At 37.0% G+C, this 22,770-nt stretch overlaps 2 protein-coding genes across 2 annotated transcripts; both read right to left on the bottom strand.

The window, feature by feature from the left end:
* Positions 1-1,228: 1,228 nt before the first annotated feature.
* Positions 1,229-9,309, bottom strand: LOC108680961. The gene is made up of 5 exons (XM_018169893.2): positions 9,031-9,309; positions 8,609-8,698; positions 8,238-8,338; positions 6,707-7,022; positions 1,229-1,272 (listed from the first exon to the last, which is right to left on the bottom strand). Exons 1-5 carry the CDS (start codon positions 9,071-9,073, stop codon positions 1,229-1,231), a joined length of 594 nt encoding a protein of 197 aa, XP_018025382.2. The 5' UTR covers positions 9,074-9,309.
* An 8,812-nt stretch (positions 9,310-18,121) lies between these two features.
* LOC125178010 (RE1-silencing transcription factor-like) lies at positions 18,122-21,523 on the bottom strand. Its single transcript, XM_047880851.1, has 2 exons — positions 21,290-21,523; positions 18,122-19,504 (listed from the first exon to the last, which is right to left on the bottom strand). Exons 1-2 carry the CDS (start codon positions 21,383-21,385, stop codon positions 18,821-18,823), a joined length of 780 nt encoding a protein of 259 aa, XP_047736807.1. The 5' UTR covers positions 21,386-21,523; the 3' UTR covers positions 18,122-18,820.
* Between the last annotated feature and the right edge of the window lie 1,247 nt (positions 21,524-22,770).

Raw genomic sequence — 22,770 nt, 5'->3', positions numbered from 1 at the left:
CACAGCCCGAAGCGTCTCTACAGCCGACGATAGTGACGTGCGTGTGACGTCATAAAATGTTTCACTCACGACACATATAACGATGGGGAAAGCGGCCTTGGCTTAATGACTATAGGCTATTTCTACACGTGTTGCATGAACAAATTATTATTATAATTATACATCGACATTAACTTTTCACGCATTTGTCACGCGAGTTTAAATGTACTTGTGTGTCACGATTTTTCTTCTAATCGTAAAGTTGATCGTCTTCACAATTCACTTAGAAGTACTAGGTACACAGTCACAGATTACTTGATTTTGAACTTGTTGCACAGCAGAGCAAATGAAGTAATCCAACGCTTCAACATACAAGACTTCAACAAGAACAATTTGCCTATATAGCTCTTGCTGCTGCTGTGAGCCAGATCATCTGATTCTTCATCGTCGTCGCCATTCACTTAATAAATTCCGATCTGAGTCTGAGAGAAATTTATTAATAGCTTTAAATTTAATCTTGGTTTCTTATGTTGAATGTGAAATTCATTTATTTAGCAATTCATTGAGGTGCTGTAATAATTGCATAGAATTATTAATCGAATTCAGGTAATGATCTAATGCGCAAAAACAGTTCATGGCCCGTATGCTAAATAGGGCACTAGCACTACGAAGTAGCACTATGTACTACAAAGTGTCCTGTTGGTATGCTAAATACGTCACAGACACTAAGCACTTCGAAGTAGCTCTACAATGTTTAGTGTCGCTTAGTGTCGCACTACTGATTCGTATGCAGAAAGACTTTGAAGTGCTACTTCGCTGTTAGAGTACTATATAGTGCCGCACTACGCTATTAGTCTATTGAAGAATGGTAGTTAAATGCTCAAATAATTAATTATTCCCTAAGTAATTCTCATTCTTTGCAGAAGATTGATGCAAAATGTCTAATTGTGATGGTAATGGTACTAGTGAAAATTGTGATGGTGAGCTGAAATTTGCAATGCGTCTGCGCACCTTTCCCATCATATATTCAAAGTCCACGTTTCCCAAATACATCGAACAAAAGAGAGAAGAGTGGAAAGTTCTTGCAGAAGAATTTAAAATGACTCCAGAAAAAAAAAGAAAATTCAAAACATGGTATCAAAAACAAGAAAAGTATTTTCTACTTCTACGCTGTTTATCTGTTTTGCCAAGGAAAATGTCAGCCATAAGAATAACATGTTATTCACTGAAGCGGTACACTTTTTTTTATTCATGGCATGTGGTTCCTGATATTTTTACGCGATGATGCCTTTGCTGTAAGCCAAACAGATTCATAGCTGACGAATTAAACAAGTGAAATATACCGTAGTGCCGTCGTGAAGTGTGGTGTGTAGGATACTTCAGATTTTTGTAGTGCGCGTTATGCTTTTGGCCCTATTTAGCATACCAACCGTAGTGTTCCATGCCGCACTATGGCTTGTAGTGCGTAGTGCTGCTTCATAGTGCTAGTGCCCTATTTAGCATGCCAACCGTAGTGTTCCATGTCGCACTAGTACCGCACTATGGCTTGTAGTGCGTAGTGCTACTTCATAGTGCTAGTGCCCTATTTAGCATGCCAACCGTAGTGTTCCATGTCGCACTAGTAGGCACTACGGCTTGTAGTACGTAGTGCTACTTCGTAGTGCTAGTGCCCTATTTAGCATACGGGCCCATGTCAGTCAGGAGCATCAGTCGATCAATTTCTCACGAATAATCTTTACCAAAGTAATTGACGCAAGTTCTCGTATGTCCACTTTTATCTTATTTGGGCGGCGGGAACTTTAAATAATAATTCCGATTTACTCATCATCTCTCATTTCTTAGATCTGCAGGATTAGCAAAAGTGCACATATTGCTGAGTGACCTCAGATCGGTTCATATGTGGACCGATTTCTAATCGATGTTGTATATTGTTTTTCGCTTGATAACTTAAAAACGTTCATTAAAATATGACATATGGAGACAATTATGTTATATCTAACTTACATAGACTGCAAATAAATTTGAAACTTAGCATCAACAATTATAAATTGGAATTATTAATGACTCATGCAAAATGCATTATAATTTTCCACATTCAACTCTTAAATTTTGATGCCTCACTAATTTGTACCGACATTTAAGCAGATGTGACACCACGCGTCTCTGTGATTAATAGGCTTAGCGCAGCTACCAATTTCAAGCAGGCAGGTTATCCCAATCGAACAATTTCGACCAACGATTTTACCAAATGTGCCAGAAAAACCAAATGGAAATTACGACAATTCCATAATCTCTGAAATTAATGTCGCGTCTCTTCAAATACCATCATCTTCCATGCAGTCCTTACGCCTCGTTCGATTTGAGAATTGCCTCTTTGTACCCCGAACAGCCTGGCTGTGAACAATTGGCCGCGATTTTAATGTTAATGAACAAAGTTACTAATTATCTAATTTAATTAATTTTGATCATATTGTATAATAATTAATCACACAGAAAATTAAGATTTAGTTCGTGAAATAGACACACTTATTAAGTTTAATACCATAAGAAAAATATTAAATTGGCTTACTTTAAACAAAATGTTGATAATCAGGGAATGCAGGACCGGGCAACACGTCTCTCTGCTACGTCAATCAATGCACTAACTTATGTGCTATTATTACCTTATGCTGTTGTTCAATATTAAATTTTAATACATAAAATAATGGACGTGTCTTTCTGTTCCTTATGCCCCATTTTACCGCACTTTCTCCTATAATATTGACATGGCCAAATTTGCAAATAAATTTCATAACAAATAATAATAAAAATCTCGAATCATGCCATAACATTTCAATCTTTGGTTCAGAGCCTATACTCAATGATTGGAAAAATGGACGTATGTAGCGAGGACTAAATTGGGCCACATGCAAGTAGGAATTTATCTGAACACTTTTTAAATTTTATAGTGAAAACATTTGAAGTGAACACCAAACATTTGTATCGTGTGGTGGGTGCACATGGTTTAGATTAATCCAAAGCTTCGGTTCCTTCATCTTGAAACATTCCGCCTTGTTTTACCTGTTAAAAAGCGTTCAGCGTCTNCCACCCGGCCCACCTACCCTGCCTATAAAGCACCTGACAAGCCCACAAGTCAAAGAAATCACTTGTCTAAAACATTAAATTGTGAGCAAACCTTGAACCATTCAATCATGATTGTCTTTTATTGACAGAAAAGCACACGACCCACTCGCTCATAGTTTACATAAGAAGAATCAACGAAAATTGCAAAAAAATAATAACATGCACAGATCAAATGCTTAGATGACATTAAAATTGGTCGAAAAATCCGCAGTGTTCGGCTCCTGTTAGTAGAAGAAATCGTCAAGATTAGAACAATAATCTAAGATAATTTTGTCAGGAAGCGCATGGTTATTGTAGATTTCTGTCGGAAGATTATTCACCAAAACGTACATAGTACCGACTAATCTTTTCTAAACAAAATTTATAGAACCACTTGACTGAATCGCGCCTGTTAATTTTTTGTTCTAAAACGAAAGTTCTGAAGCAAGCTAGACATTGGTCAACTAAAAATCATTATCAAATCGTTAAAGTTGGATTCTTTTGGTTGGAAACCACAAAAACTCAAAATATTCCTAAAACACGACGGTTTAGGTATAATCATGATTATTATAATAGTATTCGATTTAGTGAATGCAGAATATCATGATTTTCAAATTGACGAGACTATCTATTCGGGCAACATGCGGTCATTTTACTGCTATTTCTAAATTTCTAGCGAAGGATGAGAGTAATTAGATTCATGTTGAAATAAAGCATTCTTCAGATTTGTTTTTGAAGTAGATCAGAATCACGATGCCGATGACGCGCATTAATCTGTACAAAATTTAGTTTTCTACACGGGCTGAACTTTACTCGTTCATTCTACAGTAAAATCTCCTTTTTGACTGTAATTTCTTAATTACTTTTTACAGCTATAACTCATGAGATAAAATTCACGGATGAGAGTGCTAATAAAGATACTGTTTATATAATTTGGGGTGTGCGATATGATCAATATGAAATGCCTCAGCACGGCACCATAATTGCTCAAAATTCGGTGCGTTTCTCAGATAATTCTTGGTATTGGGTTGATTGTATCAATTTCCACTTTGTGTTATAGAACGGTGCAGTGTATCTATACCGATCTTGTGCCCCTGTAAATTCCTTAATATGTCACCACTTTCTAATACTTGACTGATTGTCGAGGAGGATATTTTATGCTCTGTGTTTATTTTAACTAATTTTCGGAGCTAGTCTCCTCTATCTTACACTCGCTTGGTGGTCCTGACTATCAGTGGCAACACAAATTGTCGGTACATAATTAGCGTCCCATACTCACCAAGTCCTATTGTCATCTTGTGTTAAGAGAATTATTAGTGGATAAGTACACCTCTAACATCTTGTGTTAAGAGAATTATTAGTGGATAAGTACACCTCTAACGTCTTGTGTTAAGAGCATTATTAGTGGATAAGTACACCTCTAACGTCTCGTGTTAAGGGCATTAGTAGTTGATAAGTACACCTCTAACGTCTTGTTTTACGGGCATTAGTAGTGGATATAAGTACATTTCTAACGTCTTGTGCTAGGGGCGGTAGCAGTTGATAAGCAAGAGACGTCGGCAACCCGCACTAAGGAGAGACTATGTAGAAAAATTCACATTAATCTGCTACCGTGATAACCTTACATAGCAAATAAGATAAGTCAGATGGCCGAGATCTGCGCTGTGACGTAAACGATGTGTTCATAGAACTATTTTCAAGATAATAGCACCGATATCAGCTTTAAAAATAAATTAAGCTTGAACCTGAAACCTAATCAGTATTTTTTCTTCGGATTATTTTTTATTCATGTTTCCATGATAAATAATATAGAAATATAGTTGGTTTCGTATAAATAATCAGACACACTTTCATATAATCAAAGGCGTATACGTACAGAGCGTGACTGGATTTACTCTGTCAAGAAGGGATGAAAACGAACGTGTATATTTTAAGCTAAAATAAATGTATTATGCGTAAAATAGGTATTATTTGATATACATTGCAGTGTCATCACAGATATCAAAGAATAGATTATACTGGTCCTTGCAGATTATTCTATCAGAACATGTCGAAGTATAACGACATACAATTTTATCTTTAACTTCCTATTATATTATTGGGGATAATGCACCACACCGACAGTTGATGAAAAATTAGATTAAGAAAAAATACACAAAAATACTAATAAGTAAATAAATGGTGCCGGTGGGAAAGATTACTTAAAATCTTCAACATATTTGCCATCACATTTTTCGTATATCCCTTCTTCGAAGTATATCTGTATAGTGATATCCACGAACAGGAGATTATTTCTTTAACCTATATTGGTAAGATTTCGTAAATAAATATCTTATCTTTTCTTGTATTATCTTTTCTTGTATAAGACGGAATAAAAAGTCGTTAAAAAAGTAATTCATCCAAATTCTCAAAAGATATATCATAAAGATAATTAATTTGAGACATGGAATCTTGTTCTTGCTTTAATTTTTTGCTAGAATGTGTTGTCTAAAGGCGAGTTGGGTGTTCACCAACATATGAAAGCTAACAAATGATATATAATATCATTTATTTGCAGTAAATAATTTTACTGAGCTCGAAGTAACGTGGTTCTCAACTTTTCACGATAAATGATCGCTATGAAAACGCACGAGTGAGATAATAATTATTGGTAAGGAAATATTTAAACTTTCGGGTACGGGAAAGGCTCCTACGTGCGGGGTGATTGTTGAAAAAGCAATGATTTAGTTGGAGTTCGGAGAAACATGGGTACTCGCACATGCAGCGAGCAATGATGAAGTTCCTATTTCGAACGTTTGGACGGTACAAATGCTTTTTAGTCGTATTTCGAGCATATATATTCGGGAATAATTGCACTAGCTTCACTGATAATATCTCTTCGATAAATGCATATAAAGAATGTGCCTTTTCATGTTGTATTTGTCTTTACAACTGAACTTACACATTGAGCACTTGATAGGTTTCAGTGCTGAATGCTTATGGCGAACGTGACTTTTCAAATTTCTTTTTGTGGCACTCGAATATTCACACTCCGTGCACCGATAAGGTCATTCTTCTGAATGCTTATGGCGAACGTGACTTTTCAAGTTTGCTTTTGAGGCACTCGAATATTCACACTCCGTGCAGCGGTAAGGTCTCTCTTCGGAATGCTTATGGCGAACGTGACTTTTCAAGTTTGCTTTTGTGGCACACGAATATTCACACTCCGTGCAGCGGTAAGGTCTCTCATCTGAATGCTTATGGCCAACGTGTTGACTCAATTCCCATCTTGTGACAAATTTTGATTCACACTTCGCGCAGTAAAACTGTCTCTTCGTGGAATGCTTACGGATAAAGTGATTACGCAAATATGCGTTTTTTGCAAATGCTGATTCACACTCCGTGCAGCGGAACGGTCTCTTTGTGGAATGTTTATGGAGAAAGTGACTATTCAACTGTCGTTTTCTGACACATGAATATTCACACTGCGTGAATTGTGATTTCTCGGTCTCGGCAGGTTTAGGAAGAACATTAGTTTCTAGTTTTCTTGTCCTCGCACACGAACTTTTTGATCTGCAGTTGTTTACCTTTTCGTGCGACTGTGCGCCACTGCTACTTGGCTGAATCAGATGCCCTGTACGATTACCTTCTTCACGGCCAGAATGATGAATGATGAATGAAAGTTCCGTGGGACTGTACTGCTGCAGGTCAGGTGCTGCAGCAGAATGTTCCATGAGACAGTGCTGCTGCAGGTCAGGTGCTGCAGCAGAATGTTCCGTGAGACTGTGCTGCAGCAGGTCAGGTGCTGCAGCAGAATGTTCCGTGAGACTGTGCTGCTGCAGGCCAGGTGCTGCAGCAGCACATTCGGTGCGTGGCTCGTAGCTGGACGATCCAGGAACGTCTTCTCTGTCACCAGCTTCATCTGGAGCTCCTGCAGGTGTGTGCGATGCTCCACGGCCGTGCTGGTATAACAGAGACAACAATGAATTCTACGTAAAATATCAAATAAGGAGGATGCGTATACTACCACTACTACTCGTGCTTAGTGAGCCTCGTTTAAATAAAAGTATGATCACCGAAATGTTAATGCTTCCATAAATGAGTTTTCATATTACAAAACGTTTAATTAACGTTTAATTAACGTTTAAAATTGATTGGAAACATTTAATTCCAAAGCGGTTAATTCCGCTATATGTTTAGGAATTAGGAGTGATGAGATGTTGAAACGTGAATATCAAACATTAAATTTACGCATCTATGCACGTCTCTGTGTCTTTCGCAACTGTAATTACGTCAAACATTAATCTATACATGTTTATTTTACACGTAATTAATGTTTTAATTCAGTACCCATACCCTCATTTTGCCGTTAAATATGATGAAAAAAATACAAATACAATACAATTACAATGCAATACAAATACAACCAAGCCCATCATGCAAGTAAACAAAGCTAAGTCAATTTCGTAGCTGTGTCAAACATGTAATTTTCTTAATTTTTTCTTCGTTATTCAAATTATAAATTTGTCCACGAATTATGTTCCATCCAGAGGAACCATGGCCGATGCAGCACAATGTCTTCCCATCAATCCAACAAATTACGGGCCACACAAAGTTTCTTGCCGCGCACGTTCCTCAAGATCTGTCGGGAGCCGCGAGATCATCACAAGACTATTTATTTTATAGTATGAAGGCACGTTGGTTTTATTCATTTAACGAGTACCATCAGTTTATTCTACCTTGAAATCATAACAACGTAAAAGCGTTTAGTGTTGCAAGTTTTGGCAGCGTGGGTCAGTAGTGACTGAAAAGCGTGACATAAGCACTACAGGTACTCGTATTGGGTTAAGGCACACACTTAATTGTTCACAACACAGTTAAGTGTATGCCTCCGCTACCCACAACAGTTCATTTGAGGTATGGCAGCACAGCAGCAGGAGGGGAATCTTACTCAGGAAAAGCTCTCCCTGTGGTACTGATTTGATGACCGCATACACTTATGCCGTAGACCAGAAGGCAGACTATGTTCGTCTCTGATAAAATATGAACAACTTTTACAGTGTCCCTATCAGACGAAAAACTTGTACGTGGGTATGATTATTAGCATTAAAAGTTAAGGCAGGATAAATTTTCGTCTATTGTGTTGTTCAACATGTATTTTACCTGTTACTATTTACCTGTTTCTTCTTCTGAGACTCGTATCCAATCTCATCGTTTGACTTCTTCGAGTTCTCTACTGAACCTCTGAGGCCTGGGGATGGGACACCATCTGCCATATCTGAACACAAAAAAATGAATCAAAGGTTCACTTCACAAAATTTAACCACTAAAGCAAACTGCATGAAAAAAGAGTATTGTCATAATCTCAGTCTCGAGTAAATGTCTCAGCCATATTGGCCTTCTTACTGTCGGATTCCCAAGTCCTCCTGCAAAGGTAGAGAGTATTTGCTATAGAGAGGAAGTGAATCCGTTTTCAAGTTACCCAATGCTTACAAATCACCCATTCGTGTCACTTCCCAATTAAATCATTATTAAATGCTTTGCTCACCTCCAGCTTCGCCATTACCAGCATCAGCTGTCCCTCGAGAGGTGCTCGGCTCATCGCACCAGGCCCTCCAAAATGGGGCGCCAGATTTTTCTTCCATCAGATTCTGCCTTACTTCGCAATGGATGACAGGACGTAGTATAATTTTATTTCCTATTTTGATCGACCATTTATAAAGTTATTATTTTGACATGTTAAAATCAAGTATATCCCCGAACCGGGCAGCATGGAAAAAATATATACCCGTTACACACAATTATTAGGCTCAGAAAATATCATTGAGCTCTCAGTCGAAAAGTTTAGATTTATTCGCGGTAATTCCGAATTCCTAAATAAAAAGTTCATCTAACCTACAAATTCCTCCTAACCCCCAAAATTGTTCGTGCAAAGCTCGAAACTTCATCTGCTCTGTAACCACACTTTACCTGGCAAGGAGGGCACCATTTTCCATTTTGGAAGCCAAGGCATCTTCCGTTGCACTAACAATTATTTTGCTGAGAGACGGTATTTACACCACACGGATAAGCTGAGTGCTTCGAAAACAAAGACTGAAATACCAGAAAAATTATTATGGATTACATCAATGATTTTTCACAATTAACCACAGCCCGAAGCGTCTCTACAGCCGACGATAGTGACGTGCGTGTGACGTCATAAAATGTTCCACTCACGACACATATAACGATGGGGAAAGCGGCCCTGGCTTAATGACTATAGGCTGTTTCTACATGTGTTACGAGCACCAATTATTAATTATTATTATTAATCCACATTAAGTTTTAACTTTCCACGTATTTGTAACCCGAGTTTAAAACGTACTGTGTCACGATTTTTCTTTGAATCTTTGAGTTATAGTCTTAAAAATTCACTTAGAATTACTCCACAGGCACAGATTACTTGATTTTAAAATTGTTTCACAACAGAGCAAATGAAGTAATCCAACACTTCAACATACAAGACTTCAACAAGAACAATTTGCCTACATAGCACTTGCTGCAGCTGTGGGCCAGATCATCTGATTCTTCATCGTCGTCGCCAAGTTGATCTTCACTCAATAAATTCCGATCGGCGTCTGATGGTATTTTCTTACTAGCTGCAAATTTTGACCAGGTTTCTTATGTTAAATGCAAAATAATTTTTAGCAATTCAAAGAGGTAATGTCATAATTGCACAGACATAACAATCGAATTTAGGTAATGATCTAATGCCAAAAAAAAACAATTCATGTCAGTAACATGACCAGGAGCATCAGTAGATCAATTTCTCACAAATAACCTTTACCTAAGAAATTGACGCAGGTTCTAGTATATCCACTTTTATGTTATTTGGGGGATGGTGACTTCAAATGGAAATTCCGTCTTACTCATCACCTGTCATCTCTTAAATGTGCAGAGTTGGCATTTAGAACACATATTCAGAGAGTGACCAGAGATCGGTAAACAGGTGGACCGATTTCCGATTGATGCCGTAGTTTTCGCTTGGTAACATAAATACGGTAATTAACATATGACATATGGACACAATTGTGTTATATCTCTGACGGCCACTGGCTAACAGGCCTTTAGATCGAGTAGTGGTATGTACCACGAATAAATACAATGAATACACGACTTTTAATGTATTCGTTGACTATAGGGCTGAAGTGACTAGATCCGGATACACGGAAGAGGCTTGATAATCTCACGAATTTCTTCCCATCTACAATTTACCGCATACATTCTTATGTTATTTGCATTTGTATTTCCATTAGTAGAGATCTGACAGCCCATATAAATTAATGGAAATTTCGCAACATAAATAGAGAGGACAAAGTACCACGAAAGAGTTCCCAAACAAATTACCACAGCTCAAAGGCTGAAGCTTATCAGTATTGTCGCTCTATTCTCAGCAGGTTCCTCCTCAGCTCCCGCAATATTTATATAAAGCGCAAGCAAGCGTAGACTTTCACCTGGGATTGCTAGTTCTAACACTGGATTTAATGAGTAGGTATAAAAAATTTTCATAACATTATTATTTCGCATGCAGATGCTCTTCGTATTAGTCCCTACTCTGGTTGATCTGAAGAACCGTATCACTGCTACGGTGCACTCAGTAACAGAAGATATGCTTTCTCGTGTGTGGGGCGAGCTTGGCTAGCGTATAGATGTTTGCCGTGCAGCACAAGGGGGACATATTTAACATTTATAAATATGTTTAAAATGTGGAAATTTTTATTTCCATTTGTGTATAAATTATTCATTTACAATTTATACTTTAAAAAATACTCATTTTCAAAATTGGGTCTATCGCTCCTTTTTGTAAAATCGGCAAAGGCCGAACGCGGCCTATTTATCAGCGTCAATGGAACTTTATGTACTAAAATGCATTACATTAATAAATATGCAGCGAAAGGATCGAAAATGTTTTCTAAGATTTGTCACTCTCTTATAGAATAAAATAAGTATTTTGGGACTGGTATTTGCCTGGTAACTCTAGTTTCAAAACATATTTCATAATTTTATAAGATAATGGAATATCAATATACCGGAAAACCAATATTGTTTTGCACAGTTTAGCACTCCATCATGTTTTATCTTCTACCGAAAGTACCCATGACCACGATAATATTTTCTACGGAATGCACGTAGAAAACCATTATTCAGCAGTAACACAAGCAAAACTGAAAATTCGTCTTCTATCATATCTTAATTGAAACCTAAAACTAATTAATTTCATCAGAAAGCCAAGCATTTATATCAAATTACCGCTCAGTTCATTCTCGGATAGCTTGCCTTCTGGTGTCTGTGATTTCATTAGCAGACTATCAGGGCTCAAGGCCTGTATTCAGGTTCAATACAATAGCGATAATTCAGTCTTGTGTTCGAGAAACATTACAATTACAAAAGCTTGCCATAAAATTAATTCAAAAAGCTGAAGCAGGTTGTTAAAGTTGAAAATGAATTATGCTCATCAGTTTATCCAAAGTTTCGATTATAAATTTATCATTTACTCTTATTTGGATGGAATTCTCGAGTGTAAATCCATAATTATTCATTTCTTAATGCGATTAATTAATGCTTTTACACTAAAATCTTGGTATAATTTTTAGTATTTTGATCGTGAGCCAGCCGCTTCGAGATTTAGGGGAAAAATGTCGTTTGAGTTTTAGTTGCCTGAGTAACTTTTCACTTGGCACTTTATCTTTATTTTTGTCGTCACTCGCATGAGTGACCTACTAATTTGTTAGAATAAATTTAGCTGGGCAGTAATTCTAGGAATAACGCTGAGACTAGCATCGTTGGTTCTATGACAAAGCATTAGAAAACTAGTTAATGGACACAGATACGTGAAAACTTTCAAACCATTACTTCACACAAACGAAGTTTCAAGCAAATATTATGGACAAATGAGCCTCAAATCGGAAATTACGTAGGAATTTGGTTACAAAAAACTGACAACATAACTTCATGATATTTTTAATGAAACGTTTCAGGGAACAGCTCCATATTCAATGAAAAATTGTATTCAATCAAGTGTGATATACTTGAATTATTAGCAATTAATAATTGAGTTGCGACGAACAATGTTATCCTTTATCATTAATTATGTAATTGATCACAATCGGTATTTATTTCTACATACTTCTTCTGTATGTAGAAAGCGATAACAAAATCCTAAATTGGCTTCTTCACTAAATTCTCATTTCATTAGCCAATTGACTCAATAATCTCTTTCGTGTAGACATAACCTTAACATTTGCTCATACCTAACTTGTTTAGTTTTTTAATAGATGCCGGAGTTGATTTACAAAGCATTTTCAATTAAAATATGATGCATTTTTCGGCATTTTCTCTACAGTTTAATCTATTGCCTCCCTAAAAAATCAATTTGAGCATCGTTCGACGTTATTGTTTGAATTTGCCTTCGTTGGCGTCTAATTTTTCCAGTAATGTAGAGCTCCAGCTTATTACACTTACATACTGATACCAAAGTCTTATTTCATGCGAACATCCATATACGCTTACTAGGTCAGTCCTACGAGGACCATTGAAAGAGAGAGTCTTTATAGATTCAAATCTTCAAACGATGAACCACTTCCACATGAAAGTTACATTGTTTTCAGTGGAAATAATCAAATTTAAACCATTAACTTCCCAATAATGGATAAAATATCGAATAGATCATGTAATCAATATTAACAACAAATTTTATACGAGTAATTTTGACCATAACTTATTGCCATGCTATTTAGGCCATAGCTTATATGCCTGGAAAATATTTCTAAACTTTATTTTAGAGCGCAATTTGCTAACTTTAATATTTCGGAACTTCTATCCGCACGTGTCGGATTTGGCTATTTAGCTTTGACCATGCTAGCTTGCACATGAAATTATATTCCGCTCCATTACACAATAATAATGATAACAATAATAAGATAATAAAGTAGGAAATTTTTAAATATCAAATCAAGAGTGCAGTTCTTACTACACTAACCTTTGTTGAACATTCGACAATGCATCAATTTTTACCGAAGAAACCCATCACTTTATCGCTATTTTTTTAACAGTACCAAAGAAAAATCTATCTTTCTATGAGAAACTAAACTAAGATAAAAAGAATGTGAGAACCTCGGGTTAGAACGTGATGTTCGTATTGTTTTTACCATTCTAAGGAAGATTTAATTTTCTGGAATTTATTTGTACTAAGCCTGTGGACCGCGCAGTTAAGATTTTCCGCGCAGACGGCGCTGGAAAAATCTCAATCTTTTCACTTAGCGCAGAAAGTTACGCAGAATTTATGACCTTGCCTGCCGTCGCATCGTGCTGTAACAGTTGCTCTCTGTTTTTATTATCTGAAGTTATTGGCTAGAGAACTAGCTAGGCGTTTGAACTCTTTTTCTCGCTCGATGAGTTAAACGCCAAATCTGGCTATAAATTAGCTAAACTGGCCACAGTAAGAGGAACACCGCTGACTTCAACCGCCTGGCGATCCGCTCAGGCGCAATTTATTAGCATGAAGCATACGACAAAATATCAAAATTTCGTAATATTTGACAAACGTTTTCATAATTTCATTTATTATAAGTGTAGTTTGAGAGAAATATTACTAGAAATAATTCTAGTAGATATTAGTTCAGAAGATAATTAATAATTAGTGCCGATTGTTTACATCTCTCATTGCCATGTGATTTCTTGATATGAAAAATTCGGCTTTCCAATGTTTAGATAATAAAAACCGTCAGAGGATCCAATGTATGCATTAGAACTCCGCCGGTCCGCGTAAAAACACGGCTCGTATTTACCAAATTTGCGATGAGACAGGCCTGCAGCGAGACCATCACCTGCGTTATAGAACAACTTCTTCCTAGTTGTACCAATTTATGAACATAGAGCCATATTTTTGGAGAAACAAGGCAGGAAATGTTTTCCTTAACACGCGTTGCATTATGACAAGTATTCCACACTTTCTCGCATTTTAGATCCGTCTCCAAATTTAAGCTATGACTATTTTTTCTTATGTGCTAAGCATAAATTGCCAAAAATTCATGGGTGTCTTCGATAAAAAGTTATGTACAGACAGGTGATCAATTTGCGTTGAGAAAATTAAACAGTAAAATCTAACATGAGGAATCTAAAGTAAAATAATCCTACTTATAAAGAATCAGATGGACAGGAACCAGGTTTAATATTATAGCGCAGACAAGCGGGGCCGCAAGCTCGTTTGCGAGTCAGAAGATAAGCATGTCGTTCCCCGAATAATATTCCAACTGGCTTAGTTAGCAATAAAAATTTTTAACATTTTTTTTCCTCATATCATGCTTTAAATTGTCAAGCATAGCAATCAATTATAATTTATCATGCATTTACATTACACAATTCATTATTCATTGCATTTCACACATTCAATCAGGCAATTGAATATGAAGCAAGCATTTTTGTTTTTTTCGTACTAAATTTTAGTAAACTTACTACCGTCGGAAATAATTCCTTATGGAATAGGTTTGTGGCACAGCAGTTAACTTGCCTATTTTTGACGTTGCTCGAAAGAGTGAACTTTTGGTGCCAAGTTTTTGTGGTAGATTTACTTTCTAAACAGGTACGCTATGTCATCTTATTTTAGATCATAAAGATCGAACAAACATTATTAAAGAATGATTGTTTGAATAGATAATTTACAAGAAATTTATAGCAAAGGATCTGTCAGTGTCAGTAAGTTCATTAGGTTTTCAATTTAATGTTACAGAGTCTCGCTCCATCTCTCAAAAAATTCATTAATACAAGTAAAGTCGGTCTATACGACTGAATTTACAACAAATGTGTTAAAAAGTAAATGTAATTAATTATTTTCTTTACTAACTTCGCCCTTCATTAACCAATTTGAGTTTTTATCGCTCGTGCAAAGTGAATCGTAATCATGAATAAGGCCAAAGTGAATTGCTAACTGACGATGGATTGTTCAAAACCGGTGGAGTCTCCGACAAGTGTTCAATTAAAATATTGTGACTTGAAATTGTCTCTGTACATAACTTCTTCGTCAACGAGCAATTTAAACGTCGTTTGATGATAATATTCGTTTGAAACGGCCTTCATGCGAAACTAGATTGCTAAAGCTGACACGCAGCAAGCTTTAACATAACATAACATAGTGATGTCGGCGCTGAAGTGTAGGCCTGATGTGGCCTGTCGCCGATTCTTTTCCTTTTCGTGCCTTGTTCATAGATCTAAACTCGTGTCATTTGACCGGATATTTTCATGACTGACGATAGTTTGAAGTAGCTACTAGACCTGTCTCTTATACACATCTAGATGTGTATAAGAGACAGGTTGTAGAGGATATAATGAGAGGAGCAGTAGTTTAAAGAAAAAGTCCCACATGGGGATCATGGGCAAAAGGGTAATAAAAAATACTGATTATTTTTCGTCGGCGTTCTTATTATTATTTCCAAACTTATGAAGCAAGTATGTGTTATTAGTGCTTCTTCATAATGCTAAATGCACATTCCTTTATTTGTAACCACAAAATTAATCATGGTCAGTGTTTTTTATGTAATAAAATTTTGCATTCTTTCGTGCTTGAATGCCTTTTGGTTGAATTTTTTTCGTTGTATTCAATAGCTGTGATGTCATTGATAAAGAATGCATTCAAAGCTGATAAATGGCTAACAGTAGACGAAACTTCAGGCTTCACGGTTGGTCGAGGTTGAATAATATTTTCAGCAGTAGTTCTACGTTCAGCTGGAGTGATGTTAGACCAGATCAGTGTTTTTCAGGTTCATGTTTAGTTTNTGGGAGAATGCTTAGTACTGTTGACGTGGGAGAATGCTTATACAGTACTGTTGTCGCGTCAGAATGCCTTATAGTTTTTAATTTGAAAAAATCTAAGTACCGGTGGAAGGACTTAGTATTTTGGCGCACAAATGTTTTTTTTAGCACTACTGTTACAGTGCTGCAACACACACGCGATTGAAGATTGTCACGCGTCCGTAGGTAACAGCGGTGCAAATTCTAAACTCGGTAATAAGCAAAGCCTGGCGTCAAGAGATCTGTGTTATGACGTCACCAAGAGATGCCCTATGAGCGCACGATCTCACTGAACTTCTCACGAACAAGTCCGGGGCAAAATTATTGTCATTTTCACGGGTAATGAGAGACCGTGAGCGCCATTATAATGAGGATTGAACCCTAGCACTATCCAGCCTGGTCTAATCCAAATTAATTTCTAATTAAAACTCTTCCTACACTCGGCTTCATTTTATATCACATTTCAATATTGACTCGGCAAGGAAAAGAAATTTGTGCAATGGAATAAATGTTTATAACCAGCCAAAAATTCCATTTTTTCGATATTCATTACATTGACGGCTTATTAATATAATATATAGATTTGGTTTCGCATCAAAATACGAAAAAAATAAATACATAATATATTTAAAATTATTTACTTCAATATTATTAAAAAATCATCAAATTTTTTACATAAAAAATGTTGAGATTATGAAAAAATACTATTCACAAAGTAAAAATTAAATAAAATTTTACAAGTTATTTTACTTGGTGTTAAAACATATTGGTCTATAAGTTCTTCAAGCGATCTATGTCTTCAAACTGCCTAGTCTTGAACGATTCATTCACAAGTAATGATGCATCTTTCATGGCATATTTAGATTCACACTCCGCGTTAGTTAATTATTAATTAAATAAAAATTACTTAAAAATTAAATAATAATAAAAATTAAAAATTAATTATTATTTAAGTTAATTATTAATTAAGTTAATTTTTCTCACACAAGAATATTCATAGACAGTGAAATGTATATATAATGTCTTCTTGATAGGTTGTTCATGAAAGACGCTAGTTTTTTTGCACATTTTCTCATTTATGGAAAAAATGCCCTATTGTGCTTGTCATGTCCGTCCGTTTGTCCGTCCGTGACTTAACGTTTTCGTCGACGATAAAATGCGCTCCCTGTCACTCACTGCAGTGAGTAGTGAGTTATATTTTTTGCTCTCGCACAAGATCTTTTTGATCTGCAGTCTTTCACCTTTTCGTGCGACTGTTCACCACTGTTACTTGGGTGAATCTGACGCTCTGTACGGTTACATTCTTCACGGCCAGAATGTGTGGTTTTATTCACTGATGAATGCCCATTGAGAATGTGTCGCTGCAGGTCAGGTACTGACTTGCAGGAGCTAAGCTGGTGTCAGATTTGAACGCTGAACAAGAAAGCCTGCGTGGCGAGAGCTGGACGATCCAGGAATGCCTTCTCTGTCACCAGCTTCAGTAATTAAAACACGCTTGATATTCGGTGGGGTGGCGATGTTCCCGCTAGAAGTTTACTGCTACCTGCAAACAGATCCTCAGAATCTATTCTTTGAACTTCACGCCTCTTCTAACTCGACCGTGATGACACGGCCATTGCTTTCTTTCTTATCAATTCAAGTATGATGCCATCCAACTATTCAAAATTTAGTAACATCTAAAATATCCAACCGTGTTTCTATGTGATTTTGAGTGAATATTTATAATGAGCATATTAATAATGGAATCGCCGTTGCTTCTATATTAGGTACCTAGCGATGAGGTCATCTAGTTGCGGAAGTCACAAAACTGTCATCAGCAACCATTCAAAACGTCTTCTTCATACACAAAATGTATAAGTACAAATAATTCGTTACTAGAATAGAGGGCGATGTATCGAATACCGAAAGACAATGAAAGATATTACAAGGTAACCTACTAATCTTGCATTCGCAATGACCTAACCCTGCCAATAAGACCTGAAGTCAGATGCTGCGGCAGTAGCGCGACGCTTACGAACACAAACGATGGAAGATAAATGAAGATTAGACCAGAAACCTGTTCAGCTTTCTGTCTTAAGTCATTTATGAATCTTACACTCTGGAAAAACTATGTAAAATGTAATTTTTCTTTTCATAAATTAATCTGAAACGCATTCAATCCACCGACAGCGTCTGTAGTAGCTTGACTGGAAATTCCCTGCCAACGAGAGATAATCAAGGAAAATAAATGCGTACGCTCGAACATATTTTTATTGCAAACCAAATATGTGTATTATGGATACACATTGCAGTTTCATTGAAGTTAATATATACTGGATTAAATATGGAATATTAAGAATACTCAGTCAGATCATATAAAGGTATAAAGACAAATACTTTTCTCAAGAAATATTCGTAAATTGTGCAAATTTTAGATCACAAATAGTACGCAATACGCTGACAACAAGTTGCAGAGCAAGACGCTGACAGCAAGATTTTCGTAGTAAATATATTCCCCTGTATAAAAGGGATTAAAAAGACGTTAAAAGTAATTTGTCAAAAATCTCAATAAAAGTCTCAAATGGAATTAATTCATATGTGACATGGGAACTTTGTTCTTGATTTAATTTTCTGCTAAAACATGTTGATCTATAGCGACTTAGGCATTCCTAGCCTTAATTAGGCTTTAATGAAAGATGAAAACCCTCGCCAACAGATGAAAGTCAATAAGTGATATATACTGAACAGTAAATTATGTTACTGAGGACGCAGTAACGTGGTTCTAATGATGGATGATCGCTATGAATACGTTAAAGTTAAAAGAGAATTATTGACAGAAGCACGTTCAAACTTGAGGGCGGGCAAGGGGCTCCTCCGCGGGGTGCTTATCAGCAACGTGATGAATTAGACGAAGTTCTGATAGATATGATTTATCGCACTGCGAGCATCTAAAAAGTTAATTTTTTCTATGTTTTTTGAGAACATGTTTCTTTAGCTCTTCTTTGACCACACAAGAATAATTGCACTCGTCGCACTGATGAGGCCTCTCAAATGAATGCCTGTAACGAATGTGCCTTTTCAAATCTTTCGTCGAGACACAACTGTATTCACACATCGAACACTTGATAGGTTTCTCCATTGAATGTTTATGGAGTTTGTGAATCTTCAAGTTTGATTTTATGTCGGTAGAATATTCACATTCCGTGCAGCGATACGGTCGGTCTGTTGAATGCATACGGAAAACGTGTTGATTCAACTGTTTTTTACCGACACATGAATATTCACACTGCGCGCACACTAATTTCTCCTTTTTGGTATTTTCTGGAAGAACGTTAGTTTTCAATTCTTCCGTTCTCGCGCAAGAACTACCTGGTCTGCAGTTGTCTACCTTTTCACGCGTCTGTTCACCACTGTTACTTGGCTGAATCTGATATTCAGCACTGCTGAATTCCTCACGGCCAGAATGTGTGGTTTGATTCACTGATGAATATGAATGCTCATAGAAGTGGCGCTGCTGCAGGTCAAGTGATTCAGTAATATATTCGGTGCGTGGCTTGGGGCTGGACGATCCAGAAACACCATCTCTATCCCCAGCTTCATCTGGAGCTCCTTCAGATGTTGATAACTCTCCGCTGCCGTGCTGGTAACAGAGACAAAAATACATTTTAATTAGAAAAAAGCTTACTAAGCATACAACAAAACTACTACTATACTACCACTCAATAAGCCTTCCCATACAATTAGTTATTGTTCACAGATTGGACTTTGCTTCGAAACTGCATTTTCCTATTTCGAACAGTTTTAGTCGTTATGATAAAGACTGATGTGTTCATGAATTGTTCTTATGATATAGTTGGAAAAACAAAATTTACTACGTTTATGACATAGATTGGTCCAGGTTTTACTATTGATGCACTTATAAAAAGTTAAAATATTCTAGAAAACTTCCCAATTGTTTAATTTTCATTGAGCTTAATTAACTTGTATATCCACGCAATTTTCACATAAATCTAGTAACTATGAAGTCAATGATGACGAGCAATGACGAGCACGGCGCAAATGTTAAATCATCGGAAATACAGCCCCGGTCGCAGCAGCAGTTTTATGCAAGGCCCGAGTAGGACAAAGCCGAGTAGTTCACGGCTGATTGGTGGATGTCAGGATAGATCCAAGGCGTTCGATTCAGCGCTTATTGGTGCAAAAAATTGGTGGTGCAAGGCTACCCTCCCCTCCCATCAATGCAAGAAATTACAAGACAAACTGAAATAATTTACGACTTGAGCGCTCCTCAAGATCTGTCGGGAGCCGCGACATTATCAGAAGATTCTTAATATGGTAGTTTGAATGCACTGTGTTTTTATTCAGTGAATTAATAATATCCGTTTATTCAACCGTACAATCATTACGCGGGCAACAAAAAAGCGTTTAGTGTTTTGAGCCTTCGTAGTGTGAATCAGAGTTAACTAATAAGAGTGACTTCTGCACTAGGTTAGGTGTTCACTGCTTATCCTACTACATCATAGCCAAAACCTGTATGTGGACCTGAGAAGATGAAAAACTTTAAGAGTGTCTTTATCAGACGAGATACTAATGTGTGGGTATGATAGTTAGCGTTCAAAATTAAGACAGGATAGATTTCTGTCTATAACCATGTGTAATTTTTCATTTACGTCATCTCCTTCTGAGAATTGTTTTAAATCTCATCGACTGCCCTCAAGGAATTCTCACCTGAATCTGTGGGGTCTGGATTTTGAGCACAAGCTTTTGCGTCTGAACAATAAATTGAAATCAAAGCGTCGTTTCACATATTTCAGTAGTTTAGTCATAAACGAAAGCATAACAAAGGCAGAGAGTATTGTCATGATCTCAATCTCGAATACGCGCCTCAGCCATGTTGCGCTCCTTACTGTCGAATAACCAATTAGTATAGTTTAGTGGCCACATGTTTACTGGCGCTTCAGTTATTTAGCTATCTCGCACCGGAAGTCAAGATGAATATCACCAAAGTGTTGGAAGGTCTCAATTATCGAAAGTTTCTCAAATCAAAAATTGTTCATCACACACAAGGAGCGGAAGGTCTCAATTGTCCAGTCCGCTGAAGCTGGCTCGAAGGAAGCAGCGTTAGCATCTCAGAGAGACGAAGTGACAAGGAGAGACAGGTGAAAAGCAACAGAAACGAAGACACTCGAACATGAGGTCGCTTACATGGGGCGTCGGCCGCCCGCACGAGAGAGACAGTGAAGGGAAATGTAAGGAATCCTACCTACATAATAACTTAACACCACAACTGAGACATGCAGTCAGACACCGCGAGCTCAGCGGTGGGGCGCTCAGGAACAATCCCCGTTATAGGAGCGCGAAATCCTAGGACTTCTGACGATCGTGTGACTTTTCGAATAATTCCTTGTTGAAATACTTTGCTCACCTCCAGCTCTGGCATGGCAGCTTCAGCAGTCCCTCGAGAGGTGCTCGGATCATCGCACCACGCCGTCAAAAATGGGGCATCAGATTTGTCTTCCATCAGATTCTGCCTTACTTCGCAATCGTTGAAAGGACGTGATATGATTGATCTGGCATAAATGAAATTATATCGACTATTGCAAAGTCAAGTATTTCCCCAAACAGTGCATGGAAAAAATAAACTCGTTGCTTAGACTTAGAATAAACTTTAAAAATATCATCGAGCTCGTTTGCATAGACGTAGTCAAAAAATTTAGATTTATTGCCTGAATTTGCGAAGCCCAAATAAACAATTCTAAACGACGACCAATGAAGGCTTTAAGATAACAGAAAATAATGTTTTGGTATTATTTTCATTTGTACTTTTCTGAGCCTGAGATATTAATGCAGCCACATCATTCGTGCCCACGGCAACTTTTTGTTCTATAGCAGCAGTTTTGCACATCCGGACTATTTAAACATTTTTCCGCGCCAAGTAATTTATTTAACTTTTATTCAGGCTTGAGGGTTCGTCTAGTCTGCAGTTTTTTTTTTTTTGGAATTTTGTAATTCTCACTAAATTTGTTGAATGGACCGAAGTAGCCAAAATTTGGGCGACCTCAGCGGAATATTGAAGCTGTTCAGACAATACCACGATTCCAGATGCGTCGCGTAGCATCCAGCTTCAAATTTTACCCAACCACGCAAAGTGTTCGTGCAAAGCTCGAAACTTCATCTGCTCCGCAGCCACACTTTGCCTGGCAAGCAACTCCACCATTTATTATTTTGGAAGCCGAGGCATAGTCCGTTACACTAACATAATTATTTTGTTGAGGGGCGGTATTTACACCGCATGGAAAAGTCGAGTGGTTCGTAAAGAAAGAATGAAATACCATAAAACTTATTATGGACCGCATCAATGATTTTTCACAAGCACAACCCAAACCTTCTATGCAGCCGACGATAGTGACGTGGGTATGACGTCAAACGCGGCTATGGCTTCAGTACTAATCTTTTTCTACATGTTACGAGACCAATTAATAATTATAATTACTAATCGACATTTAGTTACAACTTTCCACGAATTTTTCACGTGAATTTAAAATGTACTTATGTTTCACGATTTTTCTTCGAATCGAAAAGTTGATCGTCTTGAAGTCTACAGGCACAGATTACCTAATTTCGAAATTGTTACATAACAGTGTAAATGAAGTAATCCAACACTTCAACATACAAAACTTCAACAAGAACAAATTGCATAGCTCTTCCGGTGTGCCTGGTCATCTGATTCTTCATCGTCGTTGCCGAGTTGATTAAGTTAATAAATTCCGCTCGGTGTCTGATCGTTAATGTATTGCTAGCTGCTTTTTGGTCTAGGTTTCGTATGTTGAATGCGAAATTATTTTTTTTATCAATTCATTGAGATAATGTCATAATTTCACATAATTATTTTTCGAATTTAGGTAA

This window comes from Hyalella azteca, unplaced genomic scaffold (genome assembly GCF_000764305.2).
Source record: "Hyalella azteca isolate HAZT.00-mixed unplaced genomic scaffold, Hazt_2.0.2 contig6466, whole genome shotgun sequence".
Lineage (NCBI taxonomy): Eukaryota > Metazoa > Arthropoda > Malacostraca > Amphipoda > Hyalellidae > Hyalella > Hyalella azteca.
This window is presented reverse-complemented; position numbering and strand designations above follow the sequence as displayed.

What these genes read in the sequence shown, in the direction of transcription:
- LOC108680961 (XM_018169893.2), bottom strand. Translation starts at nt 9,073, where the DNA reads ATGCCTTGGCTTCCAAAATGGAAAATGGTGCCCTCCTTGCCAG. An exon ending in TGGTAATGGCGAAGCTGGAG is followed by an intron (nt 8,339 to 8,608) that starts GTGAGCAAAGCA and finishes TTTTGTGTTCAG; the next exon opens with ATATGGCAGATGGTGTCCCA. An exon ending in TCATTCTGGCCGTGAAGAAG is followed by an intron (nt 1,273 to 6,706) that starts GTAATCGTACAG and finishes TTTGGCTTACAG; the next exon opens with CAAAGGCATCATCGCGTAAA.
- LOC125178010 (XM_047880851.1), bottom strand. Translation starts at nt 21,385, where the DNA reads ATGGAAGACAAATCTGATGCCCCATTTTTGACGGCGTGGTGCGATGAT. An exon ending in CTGCCATGCCAGAGCTGGAG is followed by an intron (nt 19,505 to 21,289) that starts GTGAGCAAAGTA and finishes CTCTGTTACCAG; the next exon opens with CACGGCAGCGGAGAGTTATC.